This window comes from Phalacrocorax aristotelis, chromosome 1, assembly GCF_949628215.1.
Source record: "Phalacrocorax aristotelis chromosome 1, bGulAri2.1, whole genome shotgun sequence".
In the NCBI taxonomy this organism is placed as follows: Eukaryota; Metazoa; Chordata; class Aves; order Suliformes; family Phalacrocoracidae; genus Phalacrocorax; species Phalacrocorax aristotelis.
Window position 1 is genome coordinate 56,048,658 of NC_134276.1, and position 22,424 is coordinate 56,071,081.

General features: G+C 35.0%; 1 protein-coding gene across 2 annotated transcripts in view; it reads left to right on the plus strand.

The window, feature by feature from the left end:
- Positions 1-22,424, plus strand: part of GPC5 (glypican 5) — a 763,124-nt gene that overhangs the window by 452,988 nt on the left and 287,712 nt on the right. Inside the window, exons 9-10 of one of the 2 annotated variants that reach the window (XM_075089590.1) lie at positions 512-581; positions 1,435-11,014. The exons of the other annotated variant lie outside the window; for it this stretch is intronic. Of the exons in view, the coding sequence (XP_074945691.1) occupies positions 512-551 (40 nt within the window). The 3' untranslated portion in view covers positions 552-581; positions 1,435-11,014. Of the gene's footprint in view, positions 1-511; positions 582-1,434; positions 11,015-22,424 lie in introns of those variants that run through there. 2 annotated transcript variants of the gene reach the window in all.

Sequence of the window (22,424 nt, forward strand, 5' to 3'; positions counted from 1 at the left end):
AAGAGGCTATCCTATCCCATCACTACCCATGCATAGTACTTCAGAATTAAATTAATTACTTTATTAAGATACAGAGTTAATAACCTGTTTGGATTTTACAATGTAGTACATGCTAACTATACACTGCAGTTGTTTCCAATCCTAGTTTTGTCCTAACTACTCTGACTGCTTTTCTATAACACATATTTTGCTGGTTTTCTTCTGGTTTCTGGAAGGCACGTCATTATCATAATCAGTCTGTACTGATTCAAAATAGACATTCTAAAGGCAAATAAAACTAAAATTACAAAGAAAAGAAAAATGAGAACGGTGCCAACATAATTCTGGAGGGAACTGTGTGGTCAGTCAGGTGTTTTAGTGGGAGAAGGCAAGTAAGATGAAGGGAAATGAGCCATAAAGATGCAAATCTGTTTGATACTGGCTGAGAGATTTTGGATATCTTATTAATCAGTCTTGGAAAGAAAACCAAAACTGATTTCCTGTAATTTTTCCTTGTCTCTATTCCTGAAAGCGCTGGGTCTGGGAAACCTCACTGCTGGCAGATGATTTGAGCTTGTTGTGATATATATAATCAAACACAGGTATGGTACAAAGCATTCCTCTCAGTAATACTTCATTACTGTTTCTCACTTCATATTTCAAAGTACAGACCAAGGGACACTGATGATCAGAGTAACGCAAAGACATAGGTATGTCGAAAAGGGTACATATAAGATATAGGCAACTCACATCTGCTTAATGACTCTTCTCGCTGATTTTAAAATTTACTTTTTCCCCCAACTTCTGCGTTATTTCTCCAAAGATAATTTTTGCCTTTACTCATCCTTCCCCTTGCCAGGATTTAAATTTTATTACTGAAATAATAATATGTTAAAGTACAACTTGGGCCACTTTGCACTTGTTTGTAGTTCATTAACCTATGCAAAACTATTTTAGGTATAGTTTGTTTAACTTAATTTCAAAAGAAAAAGCATAATAATAGAATACAGAAAGAATAACAGCTTTTTTTCTGGGTAAGCACATATTTCAGTGGAATAACTATCAGCTCTTTTTCTTTGTATCGCTGCCTCAGAAAGAGATTAATTAACCTTAAAAAAATTCCCTCTTTTACTGCTGTGGGAAACCTTTACTTGTGCAGTCAGGGCCACCATATTTGAGGCATAACATGGTCATGCTTATAGAGACAAGATAGACCTAGATTAAGGTAGCAATAATCCTGTGCCTATTTTGATGACTTTGTCCAAGGGAAGGAGGACAAAGCATTTGCAGTCCAAAAAAAAGACATACACCTTCTGCGTAAACAGTTAAACACATGGGAGGATTGGTGACTGGTTGATGCTACTATGATCAGTTTCTCAGCCCTGTATGGCTTTCAGAAATCCTTCCAATAGGTCTTTGATCCAGCCTATTCTTCCTTCTCATTTCCCTGAGTAGAACAGCTTGAATCAAGACATCGCCTCTGTGTCCACCCCATTTGAGCAGCTCTGTACTGGGAAACTAAACCGAAAAATGTCAGTATCATCTATTGGGCAGGTTTTGGAAAAGAGTAGGCTTCTGGGAGGAAGTGGATTTCAGGAGAGGATGAGAGAATCACATGCCTTGGAGATGCAGAAGGACATGGACTAAGTCCTGGGAGCAGGGCAGCCTGGGGAAAGAACTCCCATAGCCTGGGACCTGGCTAGTACCTCTGAAAGATCTCATAGCCACATCGTATCCTACTTGCCTCAAGCAATCCTTAATGGAAAGTAGGAAGCAAAATCAGTAGAAGCTACGTGAGATGGAAGAGCTCTTAGAAAGGAGATGCAAAAGCAGGTGTGAGAATCCGGTTTGCATTTTGAAAAAAAATTGCTTTGTACGTTTGAGACCTCAGTTTGTCTATGCAGATGAGGAAATTGCATACTCAAGATTGTGTTTATATGATAACAACTGATTTGCATGCAGTAACAGTGATTCTGAACACATACCAGGTGGCATACACTTGTGATTATAGGCAATATTTTACCTATATTACTACCTGGGTGCTGCACTAACTCTTGGGTTTTTCTGAACACTTTCTTCTTGTGCAAAAGGAAATTATTTCATACATCATGTTTTCTATCTGTATTATACAAATCTCCTTCCGTTAGATATAATTATTGTGACTTCTTGGAAAACAAATCTGCACCAAGGTGAATAAAGGAAATTGAAGTAAAAGCGAGTGATTTGAGGTTAGCTTTCCCTAGTTAGGCATCTTTGTGCTTCTTCATTATCATTTTATTTATTGAAGAAGCATCTTCCCTTAAACGTGCCAGTCTTCTCGCTCCTAACAAGCACAGATTCCACTTCTTCAGTCACACCACTGATCACAATAACGCCCTCCAGTTTACAGTGGTTCCAGAAATGCTGCCCTTCAACACTATCTCACATTTAAATGTGTTTTAGTATGTTGTTATAGATTATGCATGTTTTTATAGATTATATCAGATGTAACCAGAGACAAAAGCCATAGACTCCCAGATACTAATAGGTTAATTTAAACAGCATCAAGAAAAACCCCAAAACAAAGCAAAATAAAATCAGTAACAAAGAAGAAGTAAGAGAAGACAAGAATAAGGAATTTTTAGGTCAGCGAGGTTCATAGACTTGCTGTTTGCAGATATCTCAGGTTACAAGGTGTATTTTGTTCTGGTTTTTTAACTATAATCATGAAGAAATATGAATTAAATCAGGACCACAGACAATTTCATAGGGTATTTATAGTTTCAGAGGTCCCTACAGTGCTCTTGATACACACTTACAATGCTCTACTTGTTCTCCTAAAAAGTCTTACAGAAAGCATTTTGAATAATTTTTGAATACTGTAATATTTCAGTAAGAAATTGTGTACCGCAGAAGCAGGTAAGATAAAAGGAAATTAAAGTCACTGAACACCAAAAATATTTACAGTGGATGGGGTATCAAGTTATTTTATTTGGTATTTCTCTATCGATGTGATGTATTAAGCAAATTCACTTTGTTCAGTGTCTCAAATGTCTCATTTTCAGTGTATGATGAGGAGTTATATTTTCTTTTCCTGGAATAAATCACAGTGTAATTTTCCCGTTTCTACTTTTCCCCATCACATGGTCCATGGTTTTATTTTCTCCCTTGTCCCCCCGGCAACAACAACTTCCCCCCCCAAAAAAAAGGGAATGAAAACAAGTAATCTAAAAACCCAACCTGCCTGTAAATGGGTTTATTGTATGAGCTGATAATTTTAATATATTCCAGTAATGGAAATAATTATACTTGGATTTAAAAATAAAATTAAACAGCAATACCTTTGACAAGGATCAAGCTGAAAGTATCAAATGAATTAGACATGAGAAATATATGTATTTCTAAGTCGTCTTATCTGTCCCCATGCCAATGTGGGAATGTTTCATAAAGTATATATTAAATTATAAATCCTGTTTAATAATTTTAGTAGTGTAATTCCTACTCCTCTTTAGGGATCACAGCATAGCACAGGAAATCTCTTAGGACCTAATTCTGCCAGTCTTATCCTGAACAGTCAGTTAATCCACCATAAATCCATGGAAATCATTTTAAGAATTTGCAGTGGAAGGTGTTACTCAAAATGAAAAATCTGTCCTATACAAACAAGTTATGATTGCTGTTTTTAACTTTTGAAACAATTTGTGGCTTCTAATATATACTTTTAATTCAGAACATATTGGGGGAAGAGGAGGAAGGCAGTTTATTAACCTCAGGTATTTACAAATCTCCATAGTTTTCCCTTTGGCAAATTGTAGGTAATCAAGATTATGTAGTAATTTCTGTTATAAATCACTGGTCTTACCTGCTTATAGCTTTGCCAAACATTTTACTTCCCTGATTAAAGTTTATTTTTCCTATGTGTGGAAATCTGAAGGAAAAAGAGACATCTCAGTCATTTCCAAGACAGTGAAAAAATAAGAGAATTTTTGTTTCCTTCATTTATTCCTTAAAGATGTCTTTGAAGCATCTCCACAATCTGGAGCAGCTCATGTGTTGATCATCACCAGATTCTGTTTGTCAATACATCTAGATCAGGCTTATTTGAAACCTTAAACCCTTAAAACCTGTTGATTCCCTAACCAGTAAATTTCAATATGGTATTAGGAGTTTCCTGGTGGTGTACTGTTAATATGTATGTAGGTCGAAAGCTAATTCTCCACACAGAGCATGGTGCAACTTGAGTAGAAATACTTATATATTTTGAACTAGGGGAATACTTGTTGTTTGCTACTCATCAAGAGCTCATCTTTTTTCTTTTGAGGAGGTAGGCAAGTAGCAGTCTCACATTTTATAAATTTTCCATGATAGCAGAAAGCCATTTTTGGCAGTATAGGAATAGATCCCTAATGTAGTAGTCATTTATCATTCTTTTTAGCCACAGTACCTTTGAAATGAAGACACTAGTTCATGATCTTCTAGAGTATCCATTGATTATGTTCCTTTTTAGAACCAAATAAACCTCAATGAAGAAATTCTGCTTTCTAACACATTTTCTAGTTTTAGGACATCAGTAAATTTACATATGATGTACAGAAAGGAAGATATCCTCAGGTAATGACCTTATTTCACCAGTTAAATTGCAGAACACATTTTCGCTTCTATCTCGTAAATGCCGGACATAATGAAGAGGAGACATAAAAAAAGCAGAAGGGACAGAAAAGCAGGAGTCATTACTTTTGAATTTTTTTTTTCTTTTTCTGATGTTGTGAAGTTCTGTGGGCTTCCTGAGGGAAACAAATGTGTTAAATGTTCATTTAATTCATCTGGCATCTTGGTTTCGAAAGCCATAGAATCTACCTTCCTCTTTCAGGCCTGAGTCCTTGCTTCTAGTTTTCCTCAGTGCAGTGTCTAGTTATTTTTAAATCACTACAATGATTCCCCTCAAGAATACCTTGTGGACTGTACCTCATATTTATCTGTCTCTATGGAAATGTGTGCAGAATTACACTTTACCTATATATACATTCCTGTGTTGCACTACTCCAATGTGAGAAGTTTCCCCTGATAGCCCTGTAGAACTTACCTCTCTGTCAGTTTTAAACACATAACAGAGATTGCAAGCTCTTCTTAAATATGAAACTTGATTATAAACAATGGTTATCTTCATTTTCAGTCCTTGAATTTCTAGACTATCATACTTTAATTTTTCATTTCAGAGGCTTTCTTGTCGAAGCCTTAATATCTATTAATCTAATCCTACCTTCTTTCCTTTCACAAATAACAGCTGAAGTCATTAGTAGAAGACAGAGCAGCAGAGTTTAAAGAAAGACCAGAAGGCCAGCAAGTTAGAAGGTTAAAAATAACCATGAAAAAACAGTATAAGTGCCTGTGAAATTATTAGAATGGAGCTCAGAATCTGACCTTCTCATTCCCCAAAATTAAGAGAGCTTGGTAAGAATTTTTGGCTGCAGAATTGAAAGAGGTCAGTTTAAGGCAGCCCTGTGCCCACATTTCTGAAGAGTGATAGAGCACTGCAGTGCTGTCTTTACCTATCTGTTTTTTTCCTTCCTATGAACTATATTTTCCAATTTTGTCATTTTCAGTCATAGGGCCTTCAAACTAGGTTTTCACTAAATTAAACCAATTTAAATTAAATCACATATGTTCTTCTGAAGACCTTTGATTTAATTATACATAGTCTTCATATATATTACTTGTACCCCACCTTTTAAAGGAATAAGTGTAATTGACCATACATTGGTCATTGCATATTCTTACTTTTGCTCCCAGGGCATCCAGACTTCAGGCAGATCCTGCAGCTTTCCTCCGAATATAGGGAAGAATAAAAGTAACCCAATTGTTCCTTGATCAGATTGGGTGGATGAAGGGGTGGGTGGAAGAAAAGGAAAACAGCAGTGTTTCTGAATAACTCTTCCAGATTATTTTTTCCACAAAATATCCTGGGCCAAGATGATAACCTACTTAAGTGCTGTCATCCAGACTTAATTCAATGAAAACTTACTTCTGTAGGTATGGTTTTGTCACAATCAAATAAGACAGATAGGTTTGCAGGTAGATATAATGTCTTTAATTAGATCTGTTTTGTAAGTTATGAATTAGTTTGTATGTGGTTGATAATCTAAAAGCAAGGACTCACTTTGAGACCTACTGTGTTTCCAAAGAGTAGTTGTTTCAGACTTGTTTGGTACTATCTTACTTGGTAAGGACAGAAAGTTTCCTTCTTGATATATCCATGGTAAGACGGGGGTCCATCTTACTACTGGCAGTGGGTTTTTTTCTTTCTGTGGACTGTGAGTGCCTGTCTTGCATTCAGGTAATTGAGGGAGCAAACTGAGGTCAATATGCTGAACATGAGTCTAGTGAAGACTTTATTTCTCTTAATGGTTCACTTGTGCTGGATCAGCATTCATCCAGAAGTCATGTGATTATTGCATTTTCTGTCAGAGAACCAGCTAACTGCCCTGGAAGTGTCTATATAGCTTGCTAGTCTACCACTGAAAAAGCCCACTCATTACCATTGTTGATTTTATTTCAGATCTCACAGAGTTTCGGAGTTTTCTTAGTTTCTCTCTGCGGAGGATATATGAGAAAATCACTTTTTATTTGAAGTGAAGGGGAGAGAACAGAAAGCTTCTAACTGTTATCTGGAGAAGTTTTAAAAAAATTAATCCTTCAAGTATTAGCAATATAAGATAACTAAAACCGGAAAGGTTATATCATTAAAACTTAAATATTTTTGAATGCGTTCATGATAATGTGATCAATTAAGCTGTTCATTAATAGTGGGCTTCATTCAGCAGTAGGGTGAGCTGTCCCTGCTGCAGTAATGAAAAAAAAGAATTAAATTAAACTACTTCCATTTTTACATGTGAAGAGTGCCCAGGAGCAAACAAGTTGCAATGATGTAGTTATTAACTCCTTTCTGATCCAGCTACTTCCTTTATAATACATTGTACATAAAAAAGAAATTCAAATAATTTAATTTAGATTTGCAAAATCAAGCACCTGGAAGTTAGGAAATAATAGAGGTGAGCCTTAATTTTTGTCCTATGTGCTTGAATGAGCTTTAATGTGCTGGGATCCTGTGGAAATGCTTATAAGGTGGAAACTTGCTATGCTGTGCCACATAGCTTTTATAATGTAGATTTTTAGGGCAATTTCTTAACATTTATTCTTTCAGGAAAAAAAATAAGTAAACATTTCCTATGTGTAATTTAAGAGTCCCCTTGCCTTCCGCACCACATTACTTTTCACATATATAACATTAATATGACATCTACCATTTGAGTGTCTGAACCAAAGGACTGTTACAGCAACAGAAGAAAGACGGTCAGAAGAATGTTTCAGTCTGTCCTAGAGTTTTTCTCTGACCTAAGATTTAGAAGAGTTCCAGCTTCCCAAAATCCAGGTGCAAACTGACTGGGACCTCTGGCGTCTGGAAAGAGCATGTTGTTCCTTTTGTGCCTTGCTACCCTCCCTCTCAGTTTCTTCTTTATTAGGCATTGCTACTGCTGTTTTATTGGAAATGTAAACTGAAGCCCTAAACCATAGTGTATTTCGTGTTGCTTGGCATACAGGTAGCTTTTTCTATTAGTACAGGGACCAGGAACAAAAAAATGGCAATTTAACTGATTACATCTTAGTAGAAGCTCATAACATCATGGAGGAAAAGGCATCTCTGTAACATATCTTCATGCAAAACACACCAGACTTTCATAGTAGAGATGTGAGATGTGGGTCTAAATAGAAGGCTCATGGTTAGTTCCCCAAGCAACATTGCAATAAACTGAGGAAAATGTTACTGTCTTCTTTTTTGCTACTTTCTGGGAAGAAACAGCAAAATGAGCTCCATTGTTAGGCTGAAAAAGAGAGAGAAAAAAAGGCACAGCCTCTGTTATGATATTAAATAATAAGAAAAGAAACATCTTTTATTCTTATTCCTGCTGGTAGATATACCTGAAAACATTCCTTTGATTTCTCTGGTGTGCTTCTTAGAAGTAAAATTCTTAGTTCATATAAATGGTGAGACTTTCAGATTATTTATTGCTTGCCTTTTACCCTATTTGCCTACATTAAATGTACACTTTGAGAAGGAAAGTGTAGGAAAGCTGACAGTGCATGTCTGTATGTATTTAACATATCTTAAGATTTTTGGTGTCTCTTTCATCCTGTGAACCTCTGTCCTACCCCAGCTACCTCCTCCAGCCCCTGCATCAGTTCTGTGCTAGCAGGGGCATTTGTGCAGCTGTGCAGAGATCAAGATTGGGAAACTGACTCATCTGAAATGAAAACCATATAAATTTTTTTTTTTCCATGAAGTCACAGTAATAACTTTTCCAGGTGAACACAGGGCACTTCATCCAAGTAAGGAGATGAGAGTAAGGGCCAAGTATTTAAACTAACACTGAATGTAAACCTATGTTTTTGGAACACCTAGGTTATATAGAGAGAATTCTGAATTCCTAGCTTTGTAAAGTTAAAATGTGCCAACATCATGACAAATGCTTGTTATTAATACTAACTTGTTGTATACCTTATTGTTCTTGATATCACTTCCAGAGGCTCAGTAAAAAATGCTATTTTTAAAATTTTCAATTATTTGGCCTTTCATTAACTCCCAATATGTTGTAATGCCTAAAACTTCATTTCTGAAATTAAAAATCAGTAATTTGTCTCTTTGAACTAATATCAACATTTTGTTTAGTGTTACATATACATCTTTAAACTTCCTAAACACTCTTTTGTTAAATGTTCAGAAAATGCTAATTTATAAAATCTCTGGTTAGAAAAAGCTATTTCCCACTATATTGCAAGTTTATTACATTAGTTTTCATCACTGATTTTTAAGTTAATTCATTTTAATTGTAGAAGACTTTGCACACTAATTCCTATCTTTTCATTAACTGGCAACACTAAAATTTTCAGAGTCTGGTGTATAGTTTATTCTCTGTGATAATGGTATGATGTGAATATGCCTTTTCTGTAAGGATGTTTTACTGAATAGTCTGTTAAATTGTCTTGCTTCTGTTTAATTCATATGTATTGTGAATGTTTAAAACTGTATTACTTGTGATTTTTCATGGTACTTCTATATCAATGCAGCCAGCATAACAAATATAACTATCCTTAAGCTTTAAACATTCTCATTTCTGTACTCTAATTTTACGATTACTTAAAAATATAAAAAACCATAACTCTTCCATGATTGTTTTAAGCAACTTAGAAATTTATGTAAATGATAAGGTATTATGAGGAATGATAAGGCATATCATATCTTCTTCATTCAAGCTTGAATTATGTTGCTGTGATTAACCAAAATTATGTTGTGCAAGAAGCTAAAATAATAAAATATTACTGTGGATACTGGAAAAGAAATTGAAATTAAAAACTTAGAATGCTAAATTGTATTAATACTTCAGGGCATGGTTTGGGAGACATGATAGTGTTGGGTTGACAGTTGGACTTGATGATCCTAAAGGTCTTTTCCAACCTTAATGATTCTATTCTATATTTATCACTATTTACTTGTGAGAAACAGATTAGAATATTTATCAATCCAAACACCACTGAAGCTATGTTTTGTTTTATCAGTTGTTGCTTTCTGAATAGTTATATGCAAGTGAGATCATTGAAACGCTAGTATAGTTGTTAGAAATATCCATTTCAAATGCACATACTTTCATCTATCTTGGTACTGCATTAAGCAACTGTCTGTAACTTCCAGAATATACAGAAGTTGAGTTCAATGTTTACTATATTGCAAATAAAAATATAAAGCAACAGAGAAGGAAACAGGTGAAGGGAAGATAGTTCAGTATGCATGTTACTATAATTTTCAATATGATTGTTACTATAATACATGCATCTTTTTCTGGTTATACTATTTTTTAAAAAAATATTTAAAATGGTTATAAAAGGGCCCCAGCATTTTCTAGATTGTAGTCTTGACTTTGCAGTTGGCCGTGTATAATCAAACTTCTTTCAAAGAATGGCTTCTCATGAAATCAACTTAAGTTTTGAAATTATATATTCTTCTCTGGAGCTTCTTTGGCAGTATGAAACTGTACCTTTCAAAAATAATCTGCTCTGTGTTGATGCTGCAAACTAATAAAAGCGAATAAAAGTGTGACTAGTTCTGTTTATGAAGGTATATGGCAACTCATATTTTCTTAAGTTAACAAAACTTGCCATGAGATTCACATATAAATAAAAACTAAATTCCAGGAAAATATTATCAGCTGAGCAGAAATAAAACATGGAACAGCTTAGATTTATAAAATCTGGTAAAGTATTATCTATATTGAAAATGTGGAAATGGGAACTATATCCCTTCCTCTCTCCATGATTCGTATACATTTATATGTTCCTGAATAAATGATGAATATATATCTTCTGATAACTGCTCACATATTAATAAAACAGATATGTTGTGCAAGTTGAAATCAGAAGGATTTCTTTTCCATCACACTAAATCTTTTTGCACATTTCAGTTAAATTAGTAAGGTAGCACTTGAATAGTGGAAAATAGAAGCTAGATAAGCAAAAGCTAGAAAAGAAAAAGAGGCAGCTGAGATTAAATGCGACAAAAATCTTGGTGCATATTTCTGTCCACCTGTGATGTGATGATTTTGTTTAAAGAACAAGCAAAACTAGCATACCAGATTGTGCATATGCCAGCATTAAACGATGTCTTCACTAGTATGATTTCATATCATTTTCAGCTCCAGTTCTGCAGGCTGACTTGTTTATCAGGTGCTAATGGCTATTTTGGCACAGATTAGTGTGCTAGAGGAATGAGGTAGGCTAGTGAAATTTCAGATTACGATCTGTATTTAAAGGTTTATGTATGTGCTTTATAGTCCTTAATAAAACTGCACCACCATTAATGTCTGTTCTTGAAAAAACATGAAAATCAGTAACCATGATGCTTCCAAGAGATTTATGGAAGTACTTAACATCAACCTGGTTTATCTCAGTTTACTTGAAAAAAAGATAGCTGTGACATTTGTTGTGATTTGTGATTAAGCCACATACAGCCCAGCATAAAAAATTTTGCATTAAAATTTTTTATTTAGTAGTAGAGGTGACTTGACTTCAGCTATGGAAGTGACATCTCTATACTTTTCGTATGTTAGCAATGCCAGATGAATCTTGGGATATTCTAATAATTTGGAGCGTAGAGGATCAACAATTTATGCAATTTAAACATGAAATTGGGGTAGACCTCTGCTTTGTAATGAGATATTTTGTAGATTATGGCTATTTATATTTTACACTACTTTTCCTTAATTTGTATCTGAAAATGCTTAAGTTATTTTTTTGAGTAGGAAGACCTAAAAGGCATGTGTTGTCTTATGATTTATAAAGTTGAACAAATTGTACTTTGCCTGAATGGAACAATGAGTTAAACCTTATCTTATAGGCAGACTTCGAGGCTCCTTTTAGAGACAGTAACTTTCAGAGAATTGCAAAGCAGCAAGAAAGCGCAAAGCAGCAAGAAAGCTGACAGTTCCTGACAGTCTTCCTATGTTTTCAAGAGTTGTCTTTTCTTCTTCTCCTGTGGGACAGACATTTAATCTTGCAACTGACGTAGCTGTTGGGAAAAATCCTGGAACATCTTAAAAGAGAGAACCTCAGGTTATTCTCCCTAAACACAAATATAAGCTCTGAAGTTATATGGGTTCTGGGAGTATATCTATGTTTCTAAAAAAGGCCTGGGAAACAAGCAGTTGCTGTACTCTCCAGCACCCCATTCAGGCACAGTTTGGGCAGGGGCTGTGCTAGGCCTCCCTTGGTCAATGTGAGCAGTGGAGAGTAGAGGCAAGTCTAGCTCCTGCCTGCGATGCAACCTACCCAGATGTTCAGTGTTGTGCCTGTGGGCTTTGCACCTTCAAATGTCCCTACAGGTATTCACCTACCTCCTCAGTTTTAGGCTATGAGAAAGCTGTGCTCATAGGCTTCGGCACAGCCCTCAAATTATTTCTGTCCATTTTAACACACACACACACACACACAAAAAAAACCCAGAAAAAAAATCATGTAGAAAGTTCTAATTACATGATAAATCTGAAGGGGCCGCATAAGACAGGCAGGATCAAGTATAGTGTGGACATGGCCCAGTTAGGCCATTTATTTGGCCTGAGTTAGAAAATGGACCATGTATACCTGTGTTTCATCCAGCAGTACAACCATAACCAGAAAGGTGGGTAAGGCTTTTGCAGCACCTCACACTCAGGGTAGGCCAGCTGGGCAAGTGAGCAGTAGTGACCTGAGATGACTCGAGGTGAGAGTGAGCAGATAAACTGAATCAAGATCTTACAGAATTTAGAACTGGAAAACTATTGCTTCTTTGGGGAAAACAAACTAAATGGGGAAAACATTTAGTATGAAGGTATTGAACATTATGGCAGTATTAGGAGGAAAAAGTGGTAGTGAAAAAAAAAGAATGAAAATAAATGGATGATGGGTAGAATTTAGAAACAGTTCATCCTGCAAAATTTGGCTTTTTTAAAAAATACACATCTATTAAAAATTACTCTCATTAATCTCTTTATAACAGTTACATGTCTGTTTACAATATTTTGAAGACAAATCCAAGTTTTCATGTTTATCTAGTAGAATAGCACACTGGAGCAAGGGATTTACTCACATACTCTTAGTTTATTGATATTGCAAAACATAGTAGACCACTTAATGGAAGGAAGGATATCAAGCTTATATTTTATGCAGCATTTTCTTTCAGTGTGCATTTCATCTAAGTCAGTTTGTTCATTACTTCATACTACTTTTACCATGGATTTTGTTAAAGCAACTCAAATGCTAATTGGAGGTACTTGCTCTAACAGAAAAAGGGCAAATATTAATAACTCAGGTAGAATTCATGGGCTGCAAGAAATTAAAAAGGAATTTGTTCTTTGCTTTAAAACAGCAGTAATTTCATCTGTAATGGAAGAGGTTGAAGTAGTTCATGTTTTTTGGAGTTGGAAGTTCATTACCTATACCATTCAACATTTGTTCCTTAAATAATATCTCACGTTATAATTTGTTGTAAGTTAAGCTTCAGAGTATCTGACTACCAAAGCCAGGCATCCAGCATGTGTCTGGTGACAGAGGAACATAGATGCTTTCCTCTTCAGTATTAAAGGTCCATCAGTCCCTATCGCTCATAGGCTGTCCCCAGTTACCACATACATACAGTAAATTGTCAGGTCTGACCTCTCCAGGACCTTCATCTGAACTATCTCAGGACCTTTTATAACATGAAATTAGATGCCAACAGCTTAACTAAAATTTAATATGAAACTTGACTTCATATTATATTTAGCTACAGTGGTCTTGGAAAAGTGAGGATACAAAAGAGAATGGAGCTCTGGCTGAGCTCTGCCATGAGCCTACCTATTGCACATCTCTTGGTAATGTGATAGCTAATCTTGTCACATTAGTATATATGACACATTCCAGATATTCTGAGGATGCCCTTCATAATTATACAAGCACACTTAAAACTTTTCTTCCGAGTAAGCTACAGATCTGCAAGTGACTGTTACAGAATCTCCAGAGTAACAGGACAGAGCAAACCACATCCCTGCTCTACTATTTGGTGTATACCACCATTCCTCACTTTCACCTCATTCTGTCTGACACTTAACTCTTGTGAATCAGTTTAGACATCTACTGAAAATGAATTGGACACTACTAATACCTGCTTCTGCCATGGACTGTACAGGTAACTATCACAGAAATGTCTACAATGTAATATGGCCATAGTTGCTGACATGAAGCATTTTCAAAGTGATGACGTAAAAAAATGAGACTGCTTTTCCACCTGTTTTTAATCAGAATAGAGTGAGCCAGTTCTTTCTTCAAAGGAGCAATTTAGACATAAAATCAAAGAATAGGTTTTAACTCAAATGCTAGCTAAAGGCTGTAAGTTGCTGAAGTCAGGAACTTGAAAGTTACATGGGATACAGACAAGCAGTGACATTACCAGGTGCCTTTGTGGTTTAGTGCTTGATGAAAATGCAAAATGAGTTTGCTGATACACTGCCTTCTCTCTACCTGAAGTGCAATTTTTAAAGGAAGGACAATAAGCAATAGGTAAAGTAGGAGTCTGAGAAAAAGGCACAAGAACCTTCTGAGATTCTTGAAGATAAGAGGAGACAAATTCCAGCTCTAATGAAGTCAATGGCAATGTTCCCATTTACTTCAGTGGGAATCGTGATTTCCCCCAGAAATATGAGCTGAATATGAATAAAGGAAAAATTCTCCTCTTTGATAATACTGTATCTTATGTTTATGTACAACCTGTCTTCCACAGGGAAGGGCTTTAGAAACTTCATACAAGAAACAGAGTTCATGTTTCTCTGAAATGCAAGTGCATCAAGGATAAAAGGTTTTACTTTTCAACATAACAATCCAGCAATACATGACTGTTCACTACAGAAAACACATAGTTATTTCAGTGACAAAACTACTTAAATCATGATTTAGTGGAGCAAACCGTATTTTGAGAACAATGTCAATGTCCTTAATAAACACAAGTGATCTCCTGTGAAAGACTGCTCTTGAAATAGTCCATGATCTAATGCTATACTTTACACTGCTGTAACAACAGATTCAGAGAGAAGAGTCTATTGAATGTCAACATCTGTTCCTTTATGATGTATTTTCTACAAAAGACATGAATCAACATTTTTGCTTTATTTATAGTTTAGAGCCATTCAGTACCTGAGGTTCCTGAAGCCAGTAAGAAAATAGAGTTGTGTCACTTAAGAGAATTTTGTTTACTGGTGCTGTTTGCTTCACCCATATGTATATAGTGCATTCAGACTGGATGTGTCCACATGTGTGTATGTATCAAAAATATTTTTTTTTCTCTTTATGTGGGGATAAATATTGTCCTCTCTTTTTTTGTTGGAAGTCTTCCAACTAATGCATTGGGGGGGGTGGAAAAAACCAAATCCTTAGGCTGATGTATGTCAGCAGTTGTCCCCCTTCCTTTCCTTCCTCACTGATAAAAACAAAGATACAAACTGTAGAATATGAAGCTCATATGAATGAGCAATCAGTAACCTGGGATATGAAGTATAGTCTATGAGTTTTAAAAGACAATAAAAAAATAGTCGAAAAAGCATGATTGGCAGGATGTCTACTGCATCCTAAAAATTATTTTAAACTGTGACTACATAAATAATGAAATGTCTGTGGTAGTGACTTTACCAAATATTTAATGGATGATAATATAACTGAATACATGTCTGGAAGTCAGCAATACTATGTGATTCCTAATGAATCAACACATTGGTGCTGACCATTGTGTGCAATACATAACCACTTCTTTATTAAAATTAGAAGTCACCCAAAGTTGCTTAGATACAGTATATTTTGGGTAAGAAGAAACTGGTTTTGAAATACACTTAGAAAAACACTCAGCAGCATAGATCTTAGTACCTTTACAGAACTATAAATCAGATGACCAACTTCAAGCAGGGCTTTGGAAAGTACTGAAATTATGCCAAGGAGGATACATGTTTGGTTTCAAGATCTTCTTAGGGAATATCTGATTGCACAGCTAACTCTAACCAAAGTAAAACAGGAAGCTTTGTCTAAAGAAGACCCAATACCTGAGAAAACTGATTGTACTTTAATTCTCTAAGCTACTGCCTGCAATATAGAATATCTATATTTTAAATAAACTGGACTATTTTGTAATCTATAGACATAAATAAGCAATTTAGGGAATGATTCATCTGATCTATTTAACAACTTAAGAGAAAGACAAATATCTAAAATTCCTACATATTGTGTGATATGGGGCAAATTACTTGTACTCTTAGTTTTTCTCCTGCAAAATATACTGTACATCGCTACTTGACATGAGTATTTTCGTAAAACATGTTAAGTATTACTACTGTACTATTAAATTCTCTAGCAAAGTATGGATTTGTTATTAGAATGTGTTGTTAAAATACAACTGTTTACCATTATCTTGGATTTATATTTGTTTTCTGTTCACCCTACTTCGTATGGTCTTTTGGACCATCTTTTGTAGAAAACATTTAGCTTACAAAACTATTCAGCTATGCCTCCACTCAGCTATAATGCCAGTGTTCATAACCTGAATAAGAGAGATCAATTTATGATTAATATAGTCAGATCAGCCCCTATTTCTCATACCATTGATCTGTTCATTACAAAGTATGTTCTTCGTATGTGCAGCTCCACAAAATATCCTAATTTAATTTAAAGCTAATAGGTGACTTATCTTTCAGATTTTATAACTTACTATTATTACTAATTGGTACTTTTGGATAAAGAAAATGTTTTCTCAAACTAGTTACTGCTCAAAAAGTTATTTGTGATTATGCTTATATATATAGGCATATAAATATTTATTATGTATTCTGAAATTTTGAATGTAACTGTCGAGGAAAGTTACAAGGGAGTAAATGGCTTGTCATATTCAAGGTTAGCTAATTAATTAAAAAGGAACTGTTATGGTTGATCTTCTTTGATTGTGGCTGTACTGTACGCAGTGTTGCAGAAAAACTCCTGAAGATGCAGGCTATAAAAGTTAAGATGTTATTGAACATCCGCATTCTTCCTCTCAGTGTACTGTTAAAACTCAAAGAACTGGTAAAGATAGAATGGCAGCCAACCACTGAGCATTATGGTATTGCCTACCCTTTTGCAATTTCAGATAAAAACAATATTAGCTTCAGCTTCAGAGAAAGTCATGCCTAGTTCCTCAATGCTCTGTGCTTCTGTATCATAGCTGCAGCCATGATTAAAGATTTCTGTTTTGAAAATGTATGGCAGCTGAATGGTTCTGTTCTGTAAATTTTGTCTGTCACTAAGCTATTTAAAAACTTCGTTGCAGATGGCCCAATTTTTGTGTCAACACCAAAATAAAATGAAATTTTAATTGATTTCTGAATAAGTATTAATAAAATTGGTATAAGGAACATTTCTGACAAAGACCTTTTAAGAAAATAGTACCACTGAGGTTATAAATTTATATATTCCTTATTTAAATATAATTTACTGAAAATATAATTATATAAATGTTAAATATTTATTCAAACTAAATGCTATTTCAGAATTGAAGATATAATTTTGTTTTAATCTTTGTTTTTACAAAGATTAATTATTACTGCATTCCTTTTCTTCAGTGGAAGAGTTTGTTTAATGTTTAAAATTATATAGAAATTAAGCCACTGAAACTATTCTAAGAAAGTTTTTATGCATGACTTTTGTCTTTGAAGAATAAACTTATTTTTTTAAAGAAAATAGATGCAACTGATATGTTTTAAAAGGTTGTTAATTCAAAATATGTTTTCACTGTATTTAAATGCTTGAAAGTGAATCTAATTTTCTGAAGGAGGAAATAGCAAAAATGATAGAAAAAATTTGTGTTCTCTTCAATAAAGCCAGAGGATTTGTGTCATATGCAGCCACTTAGCTGGATTTTTTTTTTTAAACTGTATTTGACAGGATGTTGTGTATACCAAATGTATGTTTATAAAGATTATACCAGAATGACTTTTAAATATTAATTAGCTGTTTGAACATGTTGTATATCAAAGCACATCTGGTCTGTGGCACAACATGAAAAGAAATGGCACATCAGCTTTTAAGATAGGTTGAAAGGGTCACATAGATCAGCTTGTTCCTATCTCCACTCAGGGAGTTTCATCAGCATCTCACTTTTTATGACATAATTTGCATTTTAGGAGACATTATAAAGTATGCTGAGATGCCAAAATTTTCTCAACGAAGAGTTGCTATGTGAGTGGTGGAATAGAGCTTCAGGACTGAAATATTCTTCCTGTCCCCAGCGGGTTCAAGCTTGCATCCTTCTGAGAGTCTGACAGTTCTCAAGCTACCGACTACACAGGCATATGGTGTCTTTCTGCTAAAGTCACACCGTTGCACAGCCAGAGGTGTTAGGCAGAGGGGGTAAAACTGAAAACAAGAAACAGAAGTCCTGATAGTTCAGCTGGATAAAGTAAGTGTTCCCATGTGAGAAGGAAAGGCTAGGGTTTTGTTTCTGTTCCTAGGATGACTTCTTTGTCTTGATCATCCAAAAGGTCCCGAATGCAGCACACAAAAGCAGATGCGGACACCTGTGCTGTAGATCAGATGAACCACATACTCATTGTCTGAGAGGTTAGATGAAGGTGAACTCTTGGACTCGACTCTACTGAATTTTACATAAACCCATTTCCAATTTAAGTTCATGATATTTAGGTCCCTTAAGAGCCAAACAAATTCCCATAATTCTTTTCACTTCCTTAGGTCTTGAGTAAGTTTCAGGACAGGTAAAACTTGTACTCTTAAGTGAATTCAGATTTTCACGTAGAGTGGAATTGCTGTTTTGCAGTGATTTTTCAACTCTGGAAATCCTCATCAAATATGGAACTAGAAATTGCATGAAATGTAGGTAAAAGCATATCTGAAATAGGATTGCTACTATGTAAATACTTTCGAGAAAAGTGGTGGATGGTCATGCATTTTTGAGGTAAAATCCTCCAAGATGATATGACACTAGCAGATATATTTCAGATGTATTTCTTTATTATCTAAGAATCAAAATTAGGTGCCAAGATACTAGATAAAATCTGCCTTTAAATAAATGTTTCTTTTTTGATTGAGATTATTTAATATGCGGTGCTAAAGAATTAATATGAATTAATGCAAATTATTTTGAACATTCATGAAGGTTATACCAATTTCTTTGTGGTAATATCTGGAAATAGAGATAGGAAGAGTGTTAGTGGCAAAGACGAAAATGAAGGAACAATAATTTCCCTTACAAGATTCCGCAATAATAACACATACCAGAAGAGCTTCAGAATCTGATAGCTAATTTGCTACTACATTAATACCCGGTCCAACATTAGAAAATAGAGTTTTTGAATTGTTCTGTATTTTATCTGATTATAGTAAATTTTATGTATAATGTTAAATTTTCTACCAAAACTTTATTAATTCAGAGTTGTGTTATCCCTTAAGCGTATTCTTCTGTTTCTTGAGTGCATTAAAGTTCTGCTAGAGTAAGCGCTGATGGGCAACTTCTGTAAATTGTTCTGTCTGTAAAATATGAACAATGATACCTGTGAATAACAGCCTGAGGTTTGCACTGGTTCCTATGCATCCTCCTTCCACAAATCTGTGAAAACATTTCATATATGCTTGGAAACAAATGGCTACCTACCTGAAGAAATAATTCATGAAACTTTTGAAAATACTGTTCTTAATACATTTCCTTTATTACAACTCCCTTCCTCTTTTCTATAGTATTCCAATTTTCTTTTGAATCAATTCTAAGAATGATTAGCCAGAATTCATGTTTTCTGAAAGTAAGATCAGTTATCTGTCAAGTAATTAATTAAGTTGTGCCACAAGTAAAACGCCAGACTGTAGACATCCACAATGAGGCAACTAAATGTAGGGCCTTGATTCAGTTGTCCCAAGATAATCAGGTAGTGCCCACACATAGTGTCTGTGTGTGGGCAGCTGAACTGGGTTCTGGGGATCCACTGACCATACCAGTTATTCCTAACTCAACTAGAGACTGTTATGACATGGTTCAGTTGCTGTAATTACAGTATTTAATGCATTTTGAAATTCAGTTGAGATTCTTGGAGTATCTCGTTTCGCTGGTCCAGAAGTACACAGATCTCTTGTAAGACTTCTTCAATATATGCTAATGCCAGTGGAGGTTTTGGATGCTCCTGGCTTCTCAGATGACACTCTGCTTTTGCCTGCATATAAGTTAAAGTTTATAAACTTTTATCAAAATCAGTGGAGGTCAAGGGCTTAGTCCACTCTCCAGCTTGCAATGGGCTTTGCCACTAAAGCCAGTGTTATAGCCTAAATGTTGAAGCCTATTCCTGCTTGTCATCTTTTCTAAAACAATTCAGTCTGTGCAGTGAACAAGCAGTAAATCTGATGAATTATCCTTGGGGCAGCAACCTCCCTACAGGCACTCTTTTTTATTTCCTGAGAGGTTTCTCTAGCCTTCCACCATCATTTGCCTGAACCTTTAGCTGACATTAGAGGTAAAGAGGAGCACCCGGCCGTTGGGAGCAGGGTGTTGACCTCTTGACCCCTGAGCAGTTCATATGGTCTGTATGTCACTCATATGAAAGGCTATAAAAGAAGCCCCTCCCCTCAATGGGTATGCGAACGGCCTCACATAAGATGAACATTACTAATTTACATTTTCCTTCTTTGGGCCTACCTTTCTGCAAAGACTACAGTTTTTTCTTTAAGTGTCCAACCTCATCATTTTCTGTTTCTGAAAAGTACTGCACTGAGCAGTGAAAAAAAGTAGTTCCGTGTCTCTAAAAGATTTTGACAAAGGCAACATGTTTTAGGGGGGGTGTAATATAATCATACAAGTGCTTCTTCTGATAAGCATTAAAAAGATGTTTGGAACAATACCAATTTCTTAGTTCAGGTGAAATCTCTGAGAACTGGTAATGGCAATTGAACTAGTTATTCAGTAGCTCAGTAGTTTTAGTAACTGTATATATCTTGTGCCACATATGCTTACAAACAGAAAAAGAAATATTCAGATTAAGAAATCACAATTATGGAAGTATAAGTCCTATTTGAGGAAGGTTATTTAAGATTATTAGAAAACTGAACACACTGCAGTACAGCTGAGTATAAAAGCTACTTATAATTTTGATACTATAGGGAGCTGCCTTAATTCAATAGTCACTGTTCTCAATGACAGTAAATCATTCCTTGTACTTTTTTGAAAACAGATGTAGACACACAGTTATTTTACTCTTTTTGGGGTTGGGTTTGTTGGTTTTTTTAGTGAATAAGCTCCCTATTTTGAAGAGTAAGTTATTCTTAGGGCACTTTTTAAATGGCTGCAAATTGCATTTACAGTATGACACTCAGATGATTCATATGATATTTTCTGCTTATATTAACTGAATGTTTTTAAATGGGTGTTCCTGGTGAGAAAAGTGAAAGAAAAATGCATTTACATTACCAGGTAGAACTTCAGAGCTCATTTCACTGCTGAGAAACTGAAGAACACTATGAGGTTTTTTAAGTTATTAGTATTTTTTTCTTTTCCCACAAGGTATAATATTTTGAGGGTGGGTAATAACATTAAAAGAATTTTGACTCATAATATGGTGAATGTTCCAAAAACAGGCTAGGTACTTCTTGAAAAAAAATATTCAATTGTTCAAATTATTTGCCAGTTATCTTGGGGTTAATGATTTGCTGTTTGGTTTTTTACCCCTCAGATGCTTGGTTCGAAGAATTATGGCTGGAATGTATATTTTTGCTTCTAACTTTTTTCTTCTACTCAAGCAACTAACTTGCAATATATCACAGTTGTCATTATAATGAGAGAAAACATCATGATGCAGCAGAACTTAGTCAATTCAATTATATAGAAGATGCAGTGAAATTATTTTTGATAGAAATGCACCTGCTGAGGCTGCCTGCTAGGCTAGTCCACAATTAAATACTGTGTAAAAAGTTATTAAAAAGTTCATTTAGACAATTTATTCCTCAAGTGTGGCAGGGGAATAATTCCCTGAGGAAAGGGTCAAAACTCTGGAGAGATGTTTATTTCAGAAGTAAAAGCAGATTATGCCACCTTATCCTAGTAAAGGTAAAGTGAAGACACACACTATCTTTAAAAAAATTTCAAAGGTCTAAAGGTTTTCGTAGATGGCTGGTATTAAGCCACCAGTGATCTATATAGCATTGGTCCACAGGTCTAAAACCAACACAAAAACGATGAGGATTCCTTAAAGAAAAAAAAAACCAACAGTTCAAATATCAGTCTCTCTCAAATTAGTGCTCCACTGACATTGGATTTCATCGGTAGAAATAACACAATAACAAAAGGCAAAAGAAGCTTACGATAGAAAATGCCCCAGAAAAATGAGTGAAGGCATACTCTGCCTTCTGTGAAGAGCCATACTGCTTGCATTTTGGAGACAACCTCTCCATCCCAGTACTACCAGGAAGAGTAATATATTTCACTGTGTGAATGACCCTCTGATTCATATCTCACTGTTCCTGGTTGGTTGTGTCACATCCAGCAACTGAGGCAAGAGCTTATTGCACTAACATGAAGCAAAAGCTTTCTACAAAAATATTCATACTCAGTATTAGTATTAGAATAGTATTCATACACTGAATTTGGCACTCACACGGTGCCCATTCACTTTAATAATCAATTTAATAAATCAATTCTGGAGCTTAGATCTTCCTGACTGCTCAAGTCATTAATTGTGATTTTTTTTTACAGCTTATTTTGCTTACAGGTTATGATAGCTGCATGACATTTTTCTCATAAATGAAGTGATTGCTATAGTAATATGACAATTTTGTGCAGTTCATGTTTTGAGTTTAAGAATTGCTGGATTGTTTTAACTATTAGTTTGTAAAGCTGCCCTTTT